The 20,701-nt window shown below is 44.0% G+C and overlaps 1 protein-coding gene across 1 annotated transcript in view; it reads left to right on the plus strand.

The window, feature by feature from the left end:
- The window catches only part of TSHR (thyroid stimulating hormone receptor), an 82,216-nt gene that overhangs the window by 50,030 nt on the left and 11,485 nt on the right, over positions 1-20,701 (plus strand). Inside the window, exons 5-8 of the mRNA XM_081141332.1 lie at positions 1,707-1,781; positions 3,140-3,217; positions 5,058-5,126; positions 12,364-12,441. Coding sequence (XP_080997458.1) covers positions 1,707-1,781; positions 3,140-3,217; positions 5,058-5,126; positions 12,364-12,441 — 300 coding nt within the window. The remainder of the gene's footprint in view (positions 1-1,706; positions 1,782-3,139; positions 3,218-5,057; positions 5,127-12,363; positions 12,442-20,701) is intronic.

Raw genomic sequence — 20,701 nt, forward strand, 5'->3', positions numbered from 1 at the left:
ACGGGGGGAACTCAGAACAGCTCAGCACTGACGAGGCGGGAGCGGGAGATGCTGGGAGAATAGCAAAGGGTATTGATGGGTTATGTGGCTGAGGGGCGTCTGAGGAGCGACAGAAACGTATGGGACGAGGCAGTCACTCCTGTAGGGACTTGGTGTTTCCATCAATCAATCACCTTTGATAGGATGACCCCTGCTATGTGCGAGGCTCTGTGGGGCACACAGAGGATGGGAAACGTTGCCCTGGCCTTCAAGGAGCTTACAGTCCAGCTGGGGAAGATACTGTATGTGAAACTGAGAAGTTCCCCCCGCCCAGGAAAATAATGGCAAGCGGGAAATGAGAGGTGCATACGTTATTTGGGGGTACAGGTAATTAGAGGAGACATCAAAAAGGAGATGGGCTTGTCTAGGGTTCTGAAGAATAAAGCGGCCCTGACCCAAGTCCCGGATCTGGCACTTCGGCACTTTCCTGTGTGTCCCCCGCTCGAACCCTGGGCCCTTTCCCCCTGCTCTTCCACACGAGCTGCTATCGCAGTTGGACCGCTTGTTTGCTGTTCCTCAGATAGGCCTCGTGGAATCTCACGTCTCTCCTCGGCCACCGCAATGCCCCATCTGCTCTCCCTGAGACCCCGGGCTCCTGCCTCCTCTTCAAACCCTGCGTCTTCCCCTCTCGGGGGAGTCGGGTCAGAACGCTCCTTAGAAGGCACCGCAGTGGGAGCGGAGTTTCTCCGCTGGAAGACTTTCCTTGAAGCTTCACCGTAGGGTCTAGGCCTCGCCCCGTCTGTTTCCACTCCCTGCATCCTCGTAGCTGCGACAGATGTGAAATCCGGGAGGCATCCAGAGCCTGCGCGTTTTTGTATCCGTGCTGTTCATGCACATCTTTTCATTTTGACGCTTGGCCCTGATGACACAAACTTCGGAAAGTGCGGACGTCTCCGACTGCTGGATGCAGTTCCTCCCTTGGCTGGATGCAGTTGTTAGATGGCCCTGTGGCCACGGTACTCCCCGCGGCGGCCCTGGGAAACCGTTCTTGGCAGGATAATGAACGCAATGTCGTGTAGGGTTTGACAGAGGCTCGGCTTGGGTATTATATCATCTTCCTGCGCCATCCTCACCTTACTGCATTGCCCCAGAGACGCACGGGCACATCCACAATGTCCTCCAATTAAAACAAGGCGATCAGCCCAGCCGGCGCGGCTCAGCGCTTGAGCGTCGGCCTGGGATCCAGGAGATCGGGGTTCGAGTCCCGGTCGGGGCACATGCCCGGGCTGCGGGCTGCAGCCGATCAATGACTCTCATCATTGATGTTTCTCTCTCTCTCTCCCTTCCTCTCCCTGAAATCAATAAAGATATTTTTTTAAATTTTTTTTTAAAAAATAAATAAAACAAGGAAATCACGCTCACACACAAAGAGAAACCTGAATTCCCTTTCCTAAGAATCTTACTTGGTTCAAACAATCCCCGGATTTTTCTAAAAAGAGCACGTTCTGGCGCTGGCGGACTGGATGGGACTCTTGCCCCTTGAGGGAACATCGCCTCGCCCAAGGATCAGAACTTGCCCGCGGCCGCTCAGGTGTTTAGTGGAGGAGCCGGACTTGGCTCCAGTCTGACCTCAGAACCCAGGCTTTCAGCTATTACTTTATTCGGCTTCCTACATGTTCATTTTCTTAGCTAATTTCTGTTTTTTTTCTTCCTTTTCATTACTTTAGTGGCATTTTCAACACTGGGCTTAAAATATTCCCTGACCTGACCACAGTGTACTCCACTGATGTGTTCTTCATACTGTAAGTAAGCGCGGGCGATGCTGGGCACGAGGCCTTTGTCACTGGCGAGGGGTCGAGACAGCCACTGGTGTTGCTCGAGGCCAAGGAGAGCAGTTGTTTCGAGAAGGAAGCAGCGACCAGCTGTGGCAAATGCACTGAAGAGGGGTGGGAAGGATTGAGGAGGGCCACTGCTCTCAGGGAGGTGGGGCATGTGATCCTCACAAGGGTGGAGCAGTCTGCTTAGCGTGGGCTAGAGGGAGAATCAGAGAGACTGGTCATAGCAAACTCCTTGGGGAGGTTTTACTGTTAAAAGGGAGCAGAAACCGTCGCAGTAGTTGGTGGGTATTGGGTCGGGAGAAAAGGTTTGTCGTGGTTCTTTTTAATGGAGAAATTATGGCATGTTTGCTGATAGGAAATGGAAGAAAACTTTGATGATGATGATGACACTTTATATTTCACCTAGTGTTTAAATACTTCTTACACACTTTCCAGTACATCCAGGCTTTTCCCCTTACCTGCCTCGTTAAGTCATAAAAGGAAGTTACAGTTTTTCCGTTCTACAAATGAGGAAACTGAGGAACAGAAACCCGAAGTGATTTTGTCTGAGCGGAGTCCCCAGGAGCAGCCACTAATGGTGCTCAAAGTACTGCCTGTGACTCCTGCTCGGCCACATGCTCTTGACCAAAACCTGCAACACGCTCGAGCGTCTTAGCTAGTTGTACAGGAGTGATAGGGCGGGAGCGTGCAGAGAGTTACAGGTTAGTCTGCACTACAGAGGGAGCAAAATGTGGAGCGACGGGATCCAGGCTGTCGGAATTTTGCTAGAAAAAAACGACCATGCTTCCTCGCCACGGAAGAGCTCAGTTCAAAATCCAGGCCGCCACTAGGTTGGCACAGACACGCTTTCCGGGGCAGCAGCCTGGCAGCGTATTCCGAGTGAAGAACACGTTAGTAATATTCATGAAATGAACTCCATTGATCCCATTCCACTGACTCTTTTTAGACGTCCCATATACTTAGAAAACTCTAGTTGCTGTGGGCAAAGCACCTGTCACAGCTTCTCATGAAGCCTCTGAGACGCACCAGCTCCCCATGCAGAGAAGGAGCACCCCAGGGCCTCAGCCAAACCCAAAGCTCCCTCACTGACTGTACCTGTGGGGCTCTGAGTGCATGTCTGTCTGTCTGTCTAGGATAGCTCTCGTCATCTCACTCCACCTCTGAGCCACCAGCCGCTCAGTCAATGAAACTTAAAAGAAATAAGAGTAAGCTAAATTGTGTCTGGTTGTTTATTTAACTGCAGATGCGCAGCAAGAGCCTAACTCCAAAAAATAAAAAGAAAAGCATTGTTTTCACCAAGTGTTTTTGTCCCTCTCTTGCAGGGAAATTACAGACAACCCCTACATGACTTCCATCCCTGCCAATGCTTTCCAGGGACTGTGCAATGAAACCTTGACACTGTGAGTATCGTGATGACTTTTCCGTTCTACAAATGCCAACAACTGAATTTTGATATGAAAGTCATCATAGTTTCACAGCCCCTCTAAGAACCACACTACCTTATAGTAAGTGCTCTATGGTCTACCAAGGGCTTCACATAATTAAATAAAGAGTATTGCCTATGGTATGGTACTCTATAGGAGACAAAAAGGTCTAGGTAACAAGACATCAGTATTCCCTTGTAGAAGTAGCCCGCACACTTTAACTGTAAAGGGCCACTTAGGTTTTGGAGTCCACCTGGCCTTAGTGGCAACTGCTAAATGCTGCCATTTTAGCCATGCACAATATATAAACTGTATAAACACAGCCATGCACAATATATAAACTAGTGAGCATGGCTATGTTCTAATAAAGTTTTACTTAAAGAACAGGCAGTGGGCCAGGTTTGGCCTGAAGACCTTATAATATTCTGTATTCTGGTATCTTCGAATGTATAATTCTCACATCTTCATAAACTCTAGTTCACACAAAATATTAACCATCAGTGCTTTCTCAGCCTCTATGCCCAGTGTCCCTGTGCGCGGCCGTCTTCACTTAGGACACCTTAGTAGCTGGAATTAAACTCCTTGTGTAATTATTTAAAACAAGCAAAGATTATTCTTAGTTATACGCGTAGGATCAATCCAAGTTTTCAGGGTACTCATTTAACGGTCGTCTCATAAGTGTTTCTCGCTGTGTTAAACATGTAACTATTTCATCGTCCCAGCAGCCTTGTGATTGGTACTTTTACAGATAAGGAAAGTAGGGATAATAGAGGTTGAGAAACTCTCAGGGTCACCTACTGTGAAGTCAGAGCCAGATGTAATTCCCAATCTGGAGTCTCTTTTTCTGCTTCCTAATGTGTTCCCAGAGTGTACAGGTGACGGACCACGATAGTGTCCCAGACCCCCCCAGTCGCCACGAGCTGTGCCTCACTGTGGTCATGGCTGCCTTCTCTTACCTCAAGCCAGTATCCCCAGTCACCCCCAAGCATCCCATTGTGGACCAGAGTCCCCACGGCTGGGGCGCCTTCAGCACAAAAGGTGTGGGTTTGGTGAATGGGAAGAATTGCTTTTGAGGTCAGGGCTCCTGATTCCTGACAGCTCTGCAGCAACATGGCTCCGGCAAGTCACCTCCCTGTTGCAGTAATTTAACTAGGAAATAGAAGTGATAACACTTCAGCCCAGCCTCTGGAATCATTGTACAAATTAACTGGTTTAAAAAACATAGCAATAAATTAAAACATTAAAATTTCCACAAAAGGGCATGGCCTATCTACTTTCTTGAATTTGTCTTTAGATTTCAATTTAGTTCAGCCACAACAATTAAGCACTTAATCTATGATAAGCTCTGAGAATAAAAATATAGATAAAATATAAAGGTGAAATAGCATTTTAAACAGAAAAATACAAAGCCTGTGCATTCAGATGAATGATGCCTTTAAAAGGGTTGATCTTAAGAAACTGCAGTGGTTCTTCCATTATTGACATTGGGTTAACTATTAACTGAAACCCCTGTTTTTTTTAATATATATGGAACATTTTTTTAAAGTCATTAACGATGGCAAATCTTTGTTCCTCAAAGCTTCTGAGAAATAGCGTCAAGTTATCAGAAGCTAAGTCTAGAGAATGGGAACTCGAACTGAGAAATAGTATTCTACGTCCCAAATGAGATATACTCTAAAGTCCCCTTGTGGGCTCAGATATGACACCTGAGAACCTTCACGCACATTTCTGACACTGAAGTATTGAAGCCCAACCTCGGAAAAGGGCCAGCACCACCTCTAATGGGTCACTAATTTCTCCTCTCTGTTGATTGCAGGAAACTGTACAACAATGGCTTTACTTCAGTCCAAAGACATGCTTTCAATGGGACAAAGCTGGATGCTGTGTAAGTCCAGGGTAGCCATGGAAACCACTATCTTCCCCCACACTCCCCCCCCCCGCCCCCGGCACTCGAGCCTCAAGACGCAACCAGAAGTTTCAGAGAACAGTCGCATTGAGCACCGGGGCCATTAGTCAGTGAGGACCTGACTACCCATGCAGCGAGGCACCAACTCGGCGAGCTCCCAAATAAGGTCCTTCAACCTTGATGAAAAGGTTGGCAAACAGTTGTTACATTCAAAGAACTGGGGCTGAAGTTGGGCCACGTATGCTGACCATTCTGCTTCAAAACATCTCATGCCTGCTTGTAATTGGCTTCAGTCATGTCTAGAGAGCTCCACAAAGACTTCGAGAGATTTCCAGAGTGATCTTCTATAATTAGGGGACTGTTGGGTTAAGTGGATCTCAGTGTAACTCTGGCGGCCTATTATTTTATGGCTTTGGCCAGAAAATCAGCTGCAGAATATGAAAGGCATTTAGAGACATTTTCTATAAGAAAGAGAAAAACTATTAAGGAAATAATAATTTCTGTCCCATATTCTCTTTTTCTGTGGCAAGAGAAGAGATGCAGTGGGAGGGAGTGTTCCCAAACTGTTGTTCCTTAAACTTTCTTTCCACGGTAAATTGATGAGTGTTGCTTTTAAAAAGCTATTCATGACCAGGCTGGCTGGGTGGCTCAGTTGGTTGGAGCATCATCCTAAAGACCAAAAATTTATGGGTTCAATTCCTGGTCAGGGCACATACCTAGGTTTCAGGTTCGATTCCCGGTCCAGGTGAGTATGGGGGACAATCAATAAGTGTTTCTCTCTCTCTCCTCCCCACCTTTCCTCTCTCTAAGAAATCAATAAACATGTCCTTGAGTGAGGAGTAAAAATAAATAATTAAATAGTAAAAAATGAAAAGCCATCCATGTCCTTACAAAGTTAAAGTACCCAGATGGACTACCCTGGTCATTTAATAGAGCGAACTGAATGGCTCGTATTCAAGAGGGGGGCACTGCATGCAGAATTCCCCAGGGAGCTCTTGGTACCAGGAACATTTCTCTGGTCTTATGGGGTAATGCTACTCAAGAAGATTCTTTTCATAGCCACCTTGCTGTGAGGCGGGTACATTTAACAAGGTTTATTCTAGAGGCGGCCTGTGTCGAATCTAAGAGCTCATAAGAGTTTCGGATCGCCTGGTGGTCTTCTGAAACTGAACCTATGAAGAGATTATGTAGGGAGGCTCAACATTCCCACCAGCTTTCTCCTCAGACCATCTCACGGACTCTGTGAGAGGCCTGGCTGATGGCAGAGAGTCATTCTGTTGGAGACGATGGATTTTAATTCATGGGTTCCCTGAATTACAGTCTGTTCTAGTCATTGTAACCAACCCTTGAAACACAGGATGGAAATCAGTGCACCATTTCCACCATACTTTCCTGGCATTTTCATGTAAAGTATTAAAGTTATTTGGAGGAGTTTAATCAATGTGGGAAATATTTCTTATTAAAAAAATTCATGTATTTCTTGATTTCTAAAGGTCTAGATGAAAGACTAGCAAACTTGTTGTGGAGAGGGCCAGAGAGCAAATATTTCAGGCTTTCTGAGCCATAGGACCTCAGCTGCAGCATCACCTCTGCCACTGTAGTGTGAAAGCAGCCACAAACAACACATCAAACTGCTTGTGGCTGTGTTCCTGCAAGACTTTATGTACGGAAACAGCCAGCCAGCAGAATTTCACTGGATGGGCGTAGTTTGTGAACCTCTGGTCTAGGTAATGGTGTTCAGGGAGAATGGCCACTGTGTGATGAAATACGTAGTCTATTTCTCCCAATTCCCGGTAAAGGTTAATGGGCAAGCATGGGATAAAGATAAGAAGTATCTGGATAAAAATACTTGGGGGTTTGAAAGTTCAGATCCAATCATAATAGAAAACAAAGATGTTTTTCTTCCAATCACTGTTTTGAATCCAAACTTGAAACTATACTCCTGTTATAAAACAATGTTCCATCGTGTCATTGTTCTACCCTAACTTTCTGATTCCTGGTTGACAGAAACTTATTTTTTTCTTTGCTTTAAGCACGTCAGTGAAAGATATCATGTAAACCCAAGGTAAAATCAAGATGGTCATGACAAGGAGGCCTGGGATTAGAGGCAGATGGGGCTTGACCTGAAGATGGAGGAAACAGAGGTCAAGTTTCCATAGTAGTAATCAAGTAGTATCCACTTTGTCATTTTAACACAGGACTGATGCCTCTGGTCTCAATGCTAATTGTGATCTTAAACTAATATAAACACATCAGTATCCCATAATTATCCTGACAGTGTTTAAAGATCTCACCTAGCACGTTAGCAATTTGTCAGATTCTCCAAAAATGTGTTCAAATATCTTTAGGTTCAAATATCTTTTACACAATATGTCACCCAAAAGAACAACTATTCCCCATCTTCCACCTCATGCCAATTTACAGAAATTAGCAGATTTGGCCTCGCTGAGACCCATTTTTGTTAGTATAACTGAAGAACATGCTTGCAGCCAAGTTGGACAAGTTCCACATTGAGAGCAAGCACTGGTTCCTCACCAGCACTTGGGTAATTAGTTAAAAGTTCATGAAAATTATGGCAAATGAGTAAGGGCACATGGTCCTATGATTTCACGTGGAACCGAAATCACAGGACTGTCATCACTCAGTGCAAAATTAATAAAAACACAAGCATCCCTTGTTCCACAGAAGTTGAATTGCTCTCAGTCGCAAGTTAAAGTCACACATTCATCCTTTGGAACCTCTTTTCCACCCTCCCTTGCCACACAATCTGGTGTGGGAATGTATTGCTTATCTCAAAATGTCAAATTCTCTGCATTGTATTTTCTGTTGTCAAACTGTACTAACTAGCTACTATCTGACAGTAACCATCTGGAGGGGCGAAAATACCATTTTGATGCGCAATGTACCAAATCATTATGAAGAGGGAAGTCAACGCAATTTATGTGCTAATTCGTATCAATTATTAGCTAATTAGAAGCAAAACGCTGCAGCTTGGAGCACTGGGAAAAAGATGACCATGACCATAGAGGAGGTTATAGGATTAAGCAGGCCATTATTTTTCATTAAGTCTTTTAGCAGCTTGTGGGATATGCTCCAAAGCTGGCTTTCTCTGTGACCCTTGTGCATTTTCTCACCTGTGACTGTTTACAGACAAGTATCCTGATTTCTGCTACCAAAGGATTCCCCTAGAGCAATGAGGGCTGGGCAGGGGTTCCCTTTAATTTTCACTATAGCAGGGAGCCACCGTTCCCCACAGAAGTGTTCCCAGGAGGCTCTCACAGCATAAACAGGTGCCAGCCAAAGTGTCCCTGAAAGGGATTAAGGAGACACAGGCTGAAATTCCACCTTGGAGCCAAAATGTATCCCAAAACTCCCCAGAGAGCAAAGCTCAGCAGCAACCGCAACTTTTCTTGCCACAGTGTCATACCCCTCTCTCTGACATAGGTCACTTCCCCATCGGAGCCGTAACACAGAGGGTGCCTCTAGCTAGGAATTACCCGGCCACTGACCTTCTTTATGCATCCAGCATGTTTCCAGTGAATGGCTGCTATGTCCCAAGAGTGAGTCCAAGGGGGAAGGATGTGAGCCATAATATTGTATCCGCAGTACTGAGTTCTTCAGTTGGATATCTTTCCCCAATTATTCCTGACCATCGCCACTTTCCCGATCACAGTGTTCTTCCTTAACTGTGAGCTACACGGCATCTAAATCAGGGCAGAGTTTCTTAACAATCCCCACCCTGAAAAATCTGACAAACCTTTTTTGGAAGAACTTCACTTCTTCCAAGGAATTCCCGAAGAAGCTTACATCTCCCAGAGAATGAAAAGGCATAGAGAACACATGTGGCAGTGTCTGTCTTGTTTATAAGGGAGATTCTAGTTATTTTCTCCCAAGACCTTCCCGGTTTTTGTGTGCAGAAATCCTAAATTTCAGAAAGTCTTTCCTTTCAACTCTGACTCCAAGACTTTTCTACTCTCTTTTAAGTTCATTTATGTTCATCTCAGAAGAGTGTTGAAAAATCACACACATCCTTAGAAATAGTCACTATCTGGGGTAGTTGCCCATATAACCTACCAAGATTTGTGAGTGCCTTGCCCTAGCTGGTTGACAGAATGTGGATTCCAGGGAATCAGGGAAAGTCATAGTCAAGGAATCAGTTTAACTAGACTGACATTCCCAGGAAACACGTGGTAAATGGGGCCCATGGAAGCACTTCCTTCCCGCTATTAAAGCTTCTGTGGATGTTCCCCCATCTCACCCCCTTAGATTCAGATGGAAGGTATATCAGCAATCGGAACCCAAGGTTCAAAGCTAAATAAGGCAGCCCTCCACACTGATGGCTTCATTTCTAAGCACCTAGTTATTCCTAAGAGGCAATGTGCCTAAACAACGGTGTTGGTGTGAGAGAACGCGGCCTCCCCCAGGACTCAGTTCATGTCCGTTCACCGGGCTGCGCCCTCCCTCCATTCCCTCTCTCCCTCCTGGACTCTGGCTGCCTTTCCCGGGCTTCTGCAGCATTTCCGCCAAACTGCAACACTTATCAACCAGCCTCCTCCTTGGGGGCGTATTGAATGTCAGACGAAAACACTGCAGAATTGGACCAGCAATTATTTAGCTCTGCAGTCATTTCTAATGATAAGAGCAAGCCGGTGTTTGCTCATGGCCTTGGAGATGATGAAGAGGAACTTGAATGTCATTGCTTGATTTTCAGCAGCCTGGGAACAGAATGTGATCTGTAAGCTGCATGGTCCAAAGAACACAAAAGGAGACACAAGCCAGCCTGGCACTTATGCTGAGCTTAGCTGGCTGTTTACGAAATCATGCTGTTCAAGATCTCCTCTCGGGTTGTCTTCTCCAAGGTGGCTCTTTGCCGGCTCTAACTCACCGAGCAGGGGAACTCTGCGGACACAGCAAGCTGAAGGGTCAAACAATGACCGGACGGAGCCTGTGATGGAGAGCCTTAGGCGACGGCCAGTCACCCAAAGGCACATGTCAGCGGCTACAGCGTCTTAGTTGGGCCCGGTACATGTATTAGAATAACTGACCCCTCCATTTCAGACTTAGCAATGCCCTAGAAGTTTGGTGTCCAGCCACTGGCTGAAGAGGCCATGTCTGAGCCATCCCCCTGTGGCCTTGGTAAACCAGCTGCCCCGCTTGGCCATCAAGAAAGTCAGTTGGCCACCATACCGCACACTGAGTCTTCCAATCCTTCATGTCCCACAATTTTTCCCTTAAAGCGGTCGTATGTGTCACACTAGGAGTTCAGCAGCACCCACCTCACTATTTTGGAGGACAGTTGCATTGACTTTTTTTTATTCACTCATTTACACATCCATTCAACAAACAGTTATGGAGACATTGAACTGGGCGCCCATGACACAGCAATAAATAGGGTAACTTCTACTCTGGTTGGGGAGACCGATGCCGGACAAATAAGGAGTGCGAAGAGAAAAACTGGTGGTAGCCACCTTAGATGAGGGAGCTTACAACCCCAATTTGAGAAGAAATGGGAAGGATCAGGAAATCTACACCAATGTATGAGACCTCGCTGTCCTTGGGTGAATCCTTCACCCTGCCCAGGAGAGGGACACCGCGCCGGGGGTTGGTGAAGCTCTCCTTTCTCCAGCTGCTCTCGCGAAGGCGCACCCCTGGCCCTGAGGCTGCCATCTCTTATTCCAAGTGAGTTCCAGCCCCTGCAGAAGACTGGCGCTGCTGGGCCAGGAGAGGCTGCGGGCGGGAACCACAGGGACACGCGGCTCCTGCCTTTGCCCCCTGAGCAGCATCCGAAGCCGCCTCCCCTCGGGTCACCCTTGGTGCATGGGTCACCCTCCCTCTCCTCAACCCCGACCCAGAGAGAGAGGACAGCCAGTTAGCCAGGCTTCTCCACGAGGGCTCTGGAAAAGGAATCCTTCTGGCCAAAAGTCCTCATAGCACGCTGTTGTTATTAACCACCGTCCCTGAGAATGTTCCATCATGGACAGCCAGCGCCCTATGCAGAATGATGGGAGCACCGTCCGGTCCGCACCCAAGCAGACCTCCTGCGGGGCTGCGCTACCTTCATTTGGCATCAACAGGGGGCGCTCGCTAGCTCTTCCATGGCCTAGGCTATGGGGTGAGTTATTCTAAATAAATTTAGGTCACTTATGACAAGGACGCACATGTGCTTTGTTTCTTTTTAGACAGTTCTGTTCTCTAAAAAAACTAGGGGGGAAGCCAGTTTTAAAATCCTTGGAGGCTTTTCTCCATTTGGAGATAACTTTCTGTTTCAGCCTCACTTTGTGACTTAAGTTGCTTCAGAAATATTTTACCCTGTACCCTGGATTGTGTGGCTCAGTTGGCTGGGCATCATGCCATGCACCAAGAGGCTACTGGTTCGATTCCTGGTCAGGGCTCATGCCCGGGTTGCAGGCTCGGCTCAATCCCAGGTGGGGGGCATGCAGGAGGCAGCCAGCCTTTCAATGTTTCTCTCTCTCAACCTCTCCTTTCCTCTCTCTCTAAAAATCTATTTTTAAAAATTTGTTAAATATATATATTTTTTAACCCTCAAATGACCAATGTGTTTTCAAAATGAAAAAATCAATGTGCTCATCAAACCCTTTCAACAATAGATATATTCTGTAAACTTTACATAATTAAAATAGAATTAAAGAAAAGACAGGTTATACCCAATTAAATTTGAATTTCAGATAAATAAATAACTTTTAATATGACTACTTCAAAAATTGCATGGGGGATGCTTATACTAAGAAAATACTCATTATCTGGGCTGTATTTTTATTTGCTAAGCCTGGCAACCCTGCCCCAAAGAAAAGATCTGAATCCCTGACAGTCCCACCTCACCACCTTCACTCCGTTCCTGACTGAAGCCCAGTCTTCAAAAGTAAATGGGAATACTGATCAATGTTGAGAAGAAAATTTAAATCACTTGGTATTGAAAAGGGTGGAAAAATACAGTTGCCACTGGCCAGGTACATAGGGAATTAGGCAACTTGTGTGAAATCTAGACATGCAAATTAGACAACCACCATGCTCATTTTCAAAGACTTCTACCTTGCACAATTGAAACCTAGAATGTTTGAGTGCTTAAGCCATAGAAGGTAAATCTTAAATTTCCAGAATCTTAAAATAGCTACGGGGGACCACGCTCACATTTTATTTTCGTATTTCTACTCATTTGCTTAACCTTACCTAATCCATTTTCTCTCTTTCCCTGCAGTTACCTGAACAAGAACAAATACCTGACAGTTATTGACAAAGACGCGTTTGGAGGAGCACACAGTGGGCCAACCTTGCTGTGAGTGAGACGAACAAAAGAATATGTCGGTCTAATTTTTCTTTTCTTTCTCTGGAAGGGAGGTGGGTGTTAGGAGGAGCAGCTGATGCTCATGGGTAGGGCACGTGGTTGGCTTGGAAAAAGCCTCCTGCTAGTGCTTTTCTGCCCAGCTGCAGAGGCTGCTGGTTGGAAGCAAGTCCTGGTTCTTTGAGGCTCAGAAGGCCCCACCCCACGGGGCCATCCCGGTGCCTCACCAGGCAGCCAGCTTGGTGTGGACCCGCATGGAGGCCCTCTCAAGGGAAAGACAGGCACTTCGGAACAGTTGCTATTTGCAGAATTCTGAGACGTGAGGTCTGCACGTAGGTGGAAGGCACTCTAGTCTGCGCAGAAAGCGTATGTGAACGGTGCCTGGCGCAAAGGAGGAAGATAGTTGTATTCCTGTCTGGAAGAACTTATCGCTGGGGAAGATGGGATGTGGCCATTTTTAAAAACAGCATGGAAAGAAGTGCCCATGTGTGCATTTCCCCTGATGTACACCTCCCGGTGCAGTCGGGGATCAGGGCCTGTCGATCCCACCTCCCTCCAGCCTCTCCTTTGGTTTGGCCTTGGCTTAGAATCTCATCGCTGAGCATCTAGTCAAGTCCTTGCCAACACGGAACACAGCACCCTGGAGAAGCCTGAGCCAATCCGGTAGCGGCAAAAGGAAATAGTAGAGGCTCTAGGTATATTTGTGTTTTTAAAAATAAGAATAAATTAAGTTTCACTGATATTTTATGCACAGATGGCAGCTATCCCTCAAGTGTCAGGGAAGGAATGGATGCATCCCCAGGGAACGGTGGATGATTCAGTCTCAAGGACTTACTCTCACTCTCACTTTTAACGAATCTACTTCACTTTTAGGACAAATTGACCCACTTACTTGGGTTTATGGCCATATTCTCTCAATACATAGGATCCATGTAAGAGGGCAGAGCGACCCTGAAACTCTACTGAATCACATGGAGACTCGTTGTAAATTCATGGCAAATACTTAAAAAGTATTTTGCATTCTTCTTTCTCCAAAAAGGCAGATGAAAGAAATGTATGTTGACCTTTTCTGAGATTTTTTTTAACCTGAAAGATATATATTTTTAATCCTCACCTGAGCATATGTTTTTATTGATTTTTAGAGAGAGAGGAAGGGGGAGAGAGAGAGGGCACAGACTAGGTATGTGCCCTGGTCGGGGTGCGTGCGGGAGGCAACCCATCAATGTTTCTCACACTGATGTTTCTCTCCCCCTTCCTCTTTAAAATTAATAAACATATCCTCGGGTGAGGGTAAAAAAATAAAAATAAAAAAATAGGTCCATGCATAATTTTAATAAAAATTAAAATCAAATTTAAAAGGAAAGCCACAAGCATAGGAAGAGAGGACAATGGAGAGGCCGGTAGGAGGAAGGCAGGAAGTGACGGAAGACGAGCCCAGGCCCGTTCTGCAAATTCCAAGCAGTTTCCTTAAAATGCATTTGTTAACTAATTAGGCACCGAAGTAACATCACTTTAATTCTTGTCTTGAACTCTTGTCAGAATCTGTGTTACTTTATTTCCTACATACCTCCTCATAACTAGATCCTAAGATCCTAGAGGAAATGGACTATGTCATATGCTTTTTGTGATTCCCCCCCTTCAAAACAGAAGAAAGCAAATGCACAATAGATATTTAATAAGTTGTAACCGAATATCAAACAGCCACGATCAGGTTGTGACTTGACGTAAAAGCCAAACTTGGAAAAGCTTAAACTTCATCTAGAAAGAGAATTGAGTGGCATATGTATTTCTGCCTCCTAAAGGTATTTATGAAAAAATACAGTCATCTCTAATGGTTGGCAAAAAGAAACTTGCCCTCTTAGTTTACCACCTTCAGTCAACATTATTTCTCAGAAAAAGATATAATTTTAAATGGGCATCACATCTAAAGTAAGATTTATTCTCCAATGTTTGCTATTTTTTTAAAAAAGCCTTCTTAATTTTGTTTAATAACATTTTTACTTACTGATTTTTAATCAAGATGTGCAATCTCACTTTCTATTTTTATACTTTCTATTTTTTCTTGTCTTCTTTTCTTTTAATCTTATTTTGAAAGAGAAGCTCTTGGTGTTTATAATCCCAAAGAAGAGAGCACCCTGAAATGCAATGCCTTCCATAAAAACCAGGGCTCTCTAAGGTCTAAATTATGTAACCCACACTAATAAGTATGAACTTACTGTTAAAAATGACTTTATGATGACAGTCCCCCTTACTATTATAAGTATCTCCTAAGGAGGAGAAATTTCTGATAATATCCTTGAGTTTACATTACATGTATCAATAAAAATAAACTTCAAAATGAACTTGTGTTCTTTGAGCTGATGAATGGAATCATTTGAAAATCTAAGGGTCATGGCACTGCCACCTTGGTTTACAGAAAAAATAAGCCTTTTAGGTTTTTCTTTCTCACTCTTAATGATCATCACAGGATCATACAGTTAGTTAGATGACTGAAAAATTGTGGCTGGGTTCTTTTGGGCATTCCAACGTGCACAGGTGTGTTAAACACATGATTTCCTCGGTTGCTCATTTTTTATTGAAGTATAATCTATATACAATAGCATGCGCAGTTTTCAAGCGTACAGTTTGGTGAGTTTTAACAAAACTATGTTACTCTACCTCAATCAAGGCTTAGGAAACTTTTTTCACCCAGAAAGTTCCCTCGTGCCCCACTGTTCCATAGACACCTACACATATTATTTTTCTAGTGTGAAAACCTAAGAGTAAAATTGTCAGGTCGCAGGATAAATGTGTGTTTAACTTTATTGGAAATACTGCCAAACTTTTCCAGAATGGCTGTCCCATCATCTGTTCACGCCAGTGAGGTATGTGAGTGGCTGGCTGGCCGACCCATTGCATTGTCCGTCTTTTGTGATTCTAGTCATTTAATGGGTATGAAGTGGTATCTCATTTTTGAGTGGTTTCACTTTGTGTTTCCCTGATTATTAATGACAGTGAGCATCTTTTCCTGTACGTATTAGCCATTTGTATATTTTCTTTTGTCAAGTGTCTGTTCAACTATTTTACCCATTTTTAAAGTTGGGTTGTTTGTCTTTTTATTATTGAGTTGTGATCCTGGGTAAAGTTTCTGGCCTAAATAAAATCAGTTTTCGTCCTAACTACCAGCTCTCCCCATCCCCTCCCCCTTCCCCTTTCTAAGAAGAAATGGCTAATCTGCAACAAACTTGTGCAAGGTGTTCATTTACTCACTTATTCTACAGGCATTCTACTGAGCACCTACTGAACACCAGGAAAGTTAGAAGGATACCACACAACCTCAGTCAAATTCAGGAGAAATGTGAATAACTAATTGCACTACACGTTTAATGTACAAAGAGCCATCAGAGATATTAGAGAATGAAGATACCATTTCTGGTTAGGAGAACTGGCAAAGGCCTCATTTAAGGAGGTGATATTTGAGATGGTCTTTAGGTGAGGGGTAGAGTATCAACAGAGAGAGAGTTAAGAGAGAAAGAACAAAAGGTAAATCTAAGGCAAACATGGGATATGTTCAAAGAACCACAAAAAAGAGATAGAAAGAGAGAGAGAGAGGGGGAGAGAGAGAGAGAGGGAACAAAACAAAACGAAAAAGCCTGGAATTTCCAAAACAGTCACAGGGATGTAAAGTACAGCGTAGGGAATACAGTAAATGATATTGTAATAACTATGTATGGTGCCAGTTGGGCACTATATATATCAGGGGAATCACTTCATAAGTTATAGTAATGTCTAACCACTGTGCTGTACACCTGAAACTAATATTATATTGAATGTCAACTATAATTGGAAAAAATAAAAAGGAAAACATAATTTGGGCCAAAGGATATAGTCTAAAAGTGTGTTGTGTTGAAATCATATTTTGAGGAATATGACCTGACTCAGCAGGGGGCTGAGCCATTGAAGGGTTACCATGGAAATATTGGTAATGGTTGCAAAACCCGTTACAGTGCGTGGCTCTCTTCACCTCACCGCCATGCCTTCTTCCCTTCGCCTCTGCCGGCGCTCATCCCTGACTCTGTCAGTTCTGGATACCTCTGTCCCAGCACCGCTCCAGGACTGCTCGTCTGTACCTCCCGGCTAACTGGCAGGCACTGGACCTCCCTCAGGCAGAGGGAACTCAAGCCTGAAGACCTAATACCTGGAGTTCCCTGTCGTCCTTTCTGTGCTTGCTGAGCGAAGCCTTCGGAGCAGCTGTCTTGGAGAGGAAGGGAACCTCCTAGGGATGGAAACCAGAGGAGGTCTCTCTGCCATGCTGCTCTGCTCATGGACTGTGAAATGAATCGCAAAGATAAACAGACTTTTGCAGTTCCCCTTTGGGCACCAAGCCAGACTCATGCCAAGGGGCCAAGTTGCCGAGGAAGCAACCAAAGCAGGTTGTCATCCTGAGTCATGTCTTCAGAGGCACAGCAAAGGAGAGGGCCTACAACCATTTCGTGGAGTCTTGGAGAGCTTCGGGGGCATCAAAGAAGAATTTGCATAGAAAGAACAATCACCTTTCCAGCATTGTGTGCATGCTGGCTTCTTGCTGGGAACAAGAAGATGGTCACTCTAGCCCTAGGAAACTTCAGACCAGAGAAGTTTTGTCAACAGCTGAAGATAATTGATCAGTAATATCATTTACTACCATAGCCGATGTGAGAAAAATGATTAATACTGTTAATGATAAGGTTGCTTTTTATAACTATAGAGAAATTTGCTGAGCATTTCCCAATGAGGGGGCTGGCTCTTGATGGGAGAGAGTTATTGCAAATATCAAAGTGATACAAACCTTTATGATTCTTCAACTGACTCAAAGTGCAATTAGTATCATCCTCAAAAGTTTTTTTACTTTCAAAAACAGAAGTTCTCCAGAGCACTGGTCTTCTTTTTATCTGTATCTCCATTCATTTCCTTGGTGATCTCATCCAGACATATGACTGCATAGTGCCCATGCTACCCAAGTAGAAATCTCCAATCCAGATGCCGGTCCCAAATTCCAGATTTATAACACACTGCCCACCTGACACGGCCATCTGAGCATCTAATGGGCTTCTTACACTTGATCAGTCCGAAACCAAATCCAAGTCATTACTTCTAAACCTGCCTTGCCTGCAGCCTTCCCCCCTCAGGAAATGGAAACTCCATCCTTTTAGTTGTAGATAAGAAATCATGGGGTCATTCTTGACTTCTCTCTTTCTCTTCTACCCTATATCCAAGCCATCAGAAAATCCCATTGGCTCTATATTTTAAAGATGTACAAACTCCAACCATTCTCAGCATCCCACTGCCACCACTCTTGTCCAGGGCGCCATCCTCTCTATTGTTGGTATTCTTGTTTCCACTCTTTGCTCTATTTGCTTTACTTCCAACCCAATAGCCAGATTGATCCTTTTAAAATTAGTCAGTTTATACTGTTCCTCTGAAGGCTTATGATCTCACTCTGGTGAAAAGACAAAGTACTTTCGATGACCTACAAGGCGCATGTGGTACGGCCCCCCATTACCTCTCTGACTTCTCCCACTTTTCCTAACCCCCACCCCCTACCACTGTCTCAGCTCCAGCCACCCTGGCCTCCTTGCATGCTCACACATACCAAGGGACACTCTCACCTCAGGGCCTTTGCACTGGCTGGTGTCTCTGCTCACAGTGCTCTTCCCCAGATATCAGCATGGCTCTCTCTCGCCTCCTTCAGAACTTTGCTCAACTATCTCCTCAGCAAGGCCTTCCCTGACAGCCTCCCTCATCTCTAATTGTGCCCACACTTCTGGGCTCTCCCTTTCTTCATCTCTCTAATTCTTTTCCCCATGGTACTAATACCCATCATCTAACATACTGCAAGTTTGACTTTTTTTTTAATTCTCTCTCCCCCCTAGAACGTACACATGAGAAGAACAGGAATTTCTGCATGTGTAGTTTACTGCTGTAGCCCTAGTATCTACAATTGTACCTAAGATATAGGAAGCAATGAATACTCATTGAATAAATGCATATTGTGTTACTTAAATTCTTTTAAGCAAATAATTAGATAAGCTCACTGTCTTGAACTTACAGCTTTTACGTCCTTAAGCTATTTTTAATTTAGTATTAATACATTAATTAAACTGCCTTATAAGCAGGAAATTAATCTTCTTTCTGCTCTTAGATGCACTTTATCTACCAGTTTACAGATGTGGCTACACATTTATAATGGATCTGCTTCTACACAATAACTTTTAGAAACCCCCCATTCATTACAAGCAAGCAGAAAAGGCACTTGCATTGCTGCTGAAACATGGGCAAGCCAATCAGTGCTTATTTCATTTGCAATACAATTCATCAAAGGTTAATCTTAAATAATAATCACAAAATATCTCACAAAACATGGAAATTGTTCCAGTGTTTGGGGATGCTTCTGAGGAGCGATTTGTTCTTCCTGTGACATCAAATATCATTTGGCTCTTTTTTATTTCCTAGCATCATAAAATTGGGTGATATTCTTGCCTTGTATGTAACCCGATAGGACTAACTGTCTCCAAATTCAGGGCCCTTTGTTTCATCAGACACTTAACTTGGGACGATTCCCATGACCTAGACAATTAGACTTCAAACTGTCTGCCCAGCTCAGCTCAGCTGTGTTCTGTTTTGTGAGTAAATACTTGCTAGAGACAGATTCTCATGAAGCTTCATGCCCATCACTTAATGAACTCTGTGGAAAGTGCCAGTCAGTAAGAGAGAGGGAGGCCCTGCAGCTCGTAGGTTTCCATCCACTTGGCTACATTCACGAATTCAAGATCCCTTCACTGCTGATAGCTACTCTCCAGAGTCTTTTCATTCTGAAAACAAAATGTAACTACATTTTGAAGATGTTATTTTATAAAAGAACATTTTGAGAAATTCTGGATTCAAGGTGGTCAAAAAATTTAGATGAATGAAGAAAGAGAACTGCTTCAAATAACTTAAAATGATCCCTGCCCTGTCCAATTTTAGGATTTCTCCAGACTGGGGCTCTTCTTCCATCAATTCCAGAGTTGGGAGACTGTGTAGCATGGCTCAGTTCTCAGCAAGTATTTGTTCTAAGCTCTTGCACAGTTTTGTGTGCTTAATGAAGTAGTGATTAAAAGTTAAAGATGATGACATATAGTCTGGGGCCTGTTTCCTGGAGCAGCTCCCTATTGCCAGAGAAAGAGAAAACTGCCTGGATCCTTTCAGGGTTAATTTATTCAAAAAGAAAATAATAGAAAAATTTTGAACATGCAAAAGTCTTGTGAAGAAATTGAGGGAAAACCACAGGAAGTGCAGAGGAAGACCGCCCTTCAGAAGAAGGTGGGATCCGGGAAGCAGAGGAAGCCTTAGGGGGGCTGACTCGGCCTGCCCAGGGATTAAAGAGGCCTCTCCCGCTAGGCTCTTGGGCCCTGGGGAGATGCTAGGAGGAGTCAATGAGCTGGAAAGGCCTAGGGGAGAAACGAGAAGAGTAGGGAACAAGTCTGTGATGACATTCACGCAGCCCTCCTTACTTGTCCCATGTGCTTTAGGTCTTGAGTTCTCGTGTGTGTGTGTCAGAGAGAGAGAGAGGGAGAGAGGGAGAGAGGGAGTAAAATCTGGCCCCTGCTAACTTTCTGTTAGCATTTTCTGATGTAGCTTTGAATTTTGTTTTAGGTAGAGTCCTTGTTACCAGCATCTTACTGGATTTTGTATTTTGACCCATTTTCCAGATCTGTTTTTCAATTGGGAAGTTTCACGCAAATGCATAAAAATATGTTCATTCTATATTGGAAAGTAAAACATAACAAATTATAAAGCAGCACATTTAGTAAGAGCTCACATATGTGGGATGAAAATCCCAAACTGTGTGTGTGTGTGTGTGTGTGTGTGTGTGTGTGTGTGTGTGTACACATGTGTATACACATACACATGTATATGTACATACATCAAAAATTTAACTGTGCTTATTTCTGTGTAGTGTGAGTTTTCTTTTTGCTTATATATATTTTTAATGAACATGTGTCACATACAGAATTAAAAATAAATTTTAATAAGTGAGAGAATCAAATAATTTGCAACCAGCTTATAAGGGAAATGGAGGCACCTAAACTCTTGATGAAATAACTATTAAAATATAAACCTCAAATCACTTCTGGATCTCCTAGCCAGAAGAATGGAACTGGCAATTATTACAGAAAAAAAAGTTTAAAATGATACGTTAAACATAAGCTTTTATTTCCTCTGCCTCCTGAAATCTCCCTAAAAAGAGAGAAAA

The sequence above is a fragment of the Miniopterus schreibersii genome, assembly GCF_964146895.1.
Source record: "Miniopterus schreibersii genome assembly, chromosome: 1".
NCBI classification, from domain to species: Eukaryota; Metazoa; Chordata; class Mammalia; order Chiroptera; family Miniopteridae; genus Miniopterus; species Miniopterus schreibersii.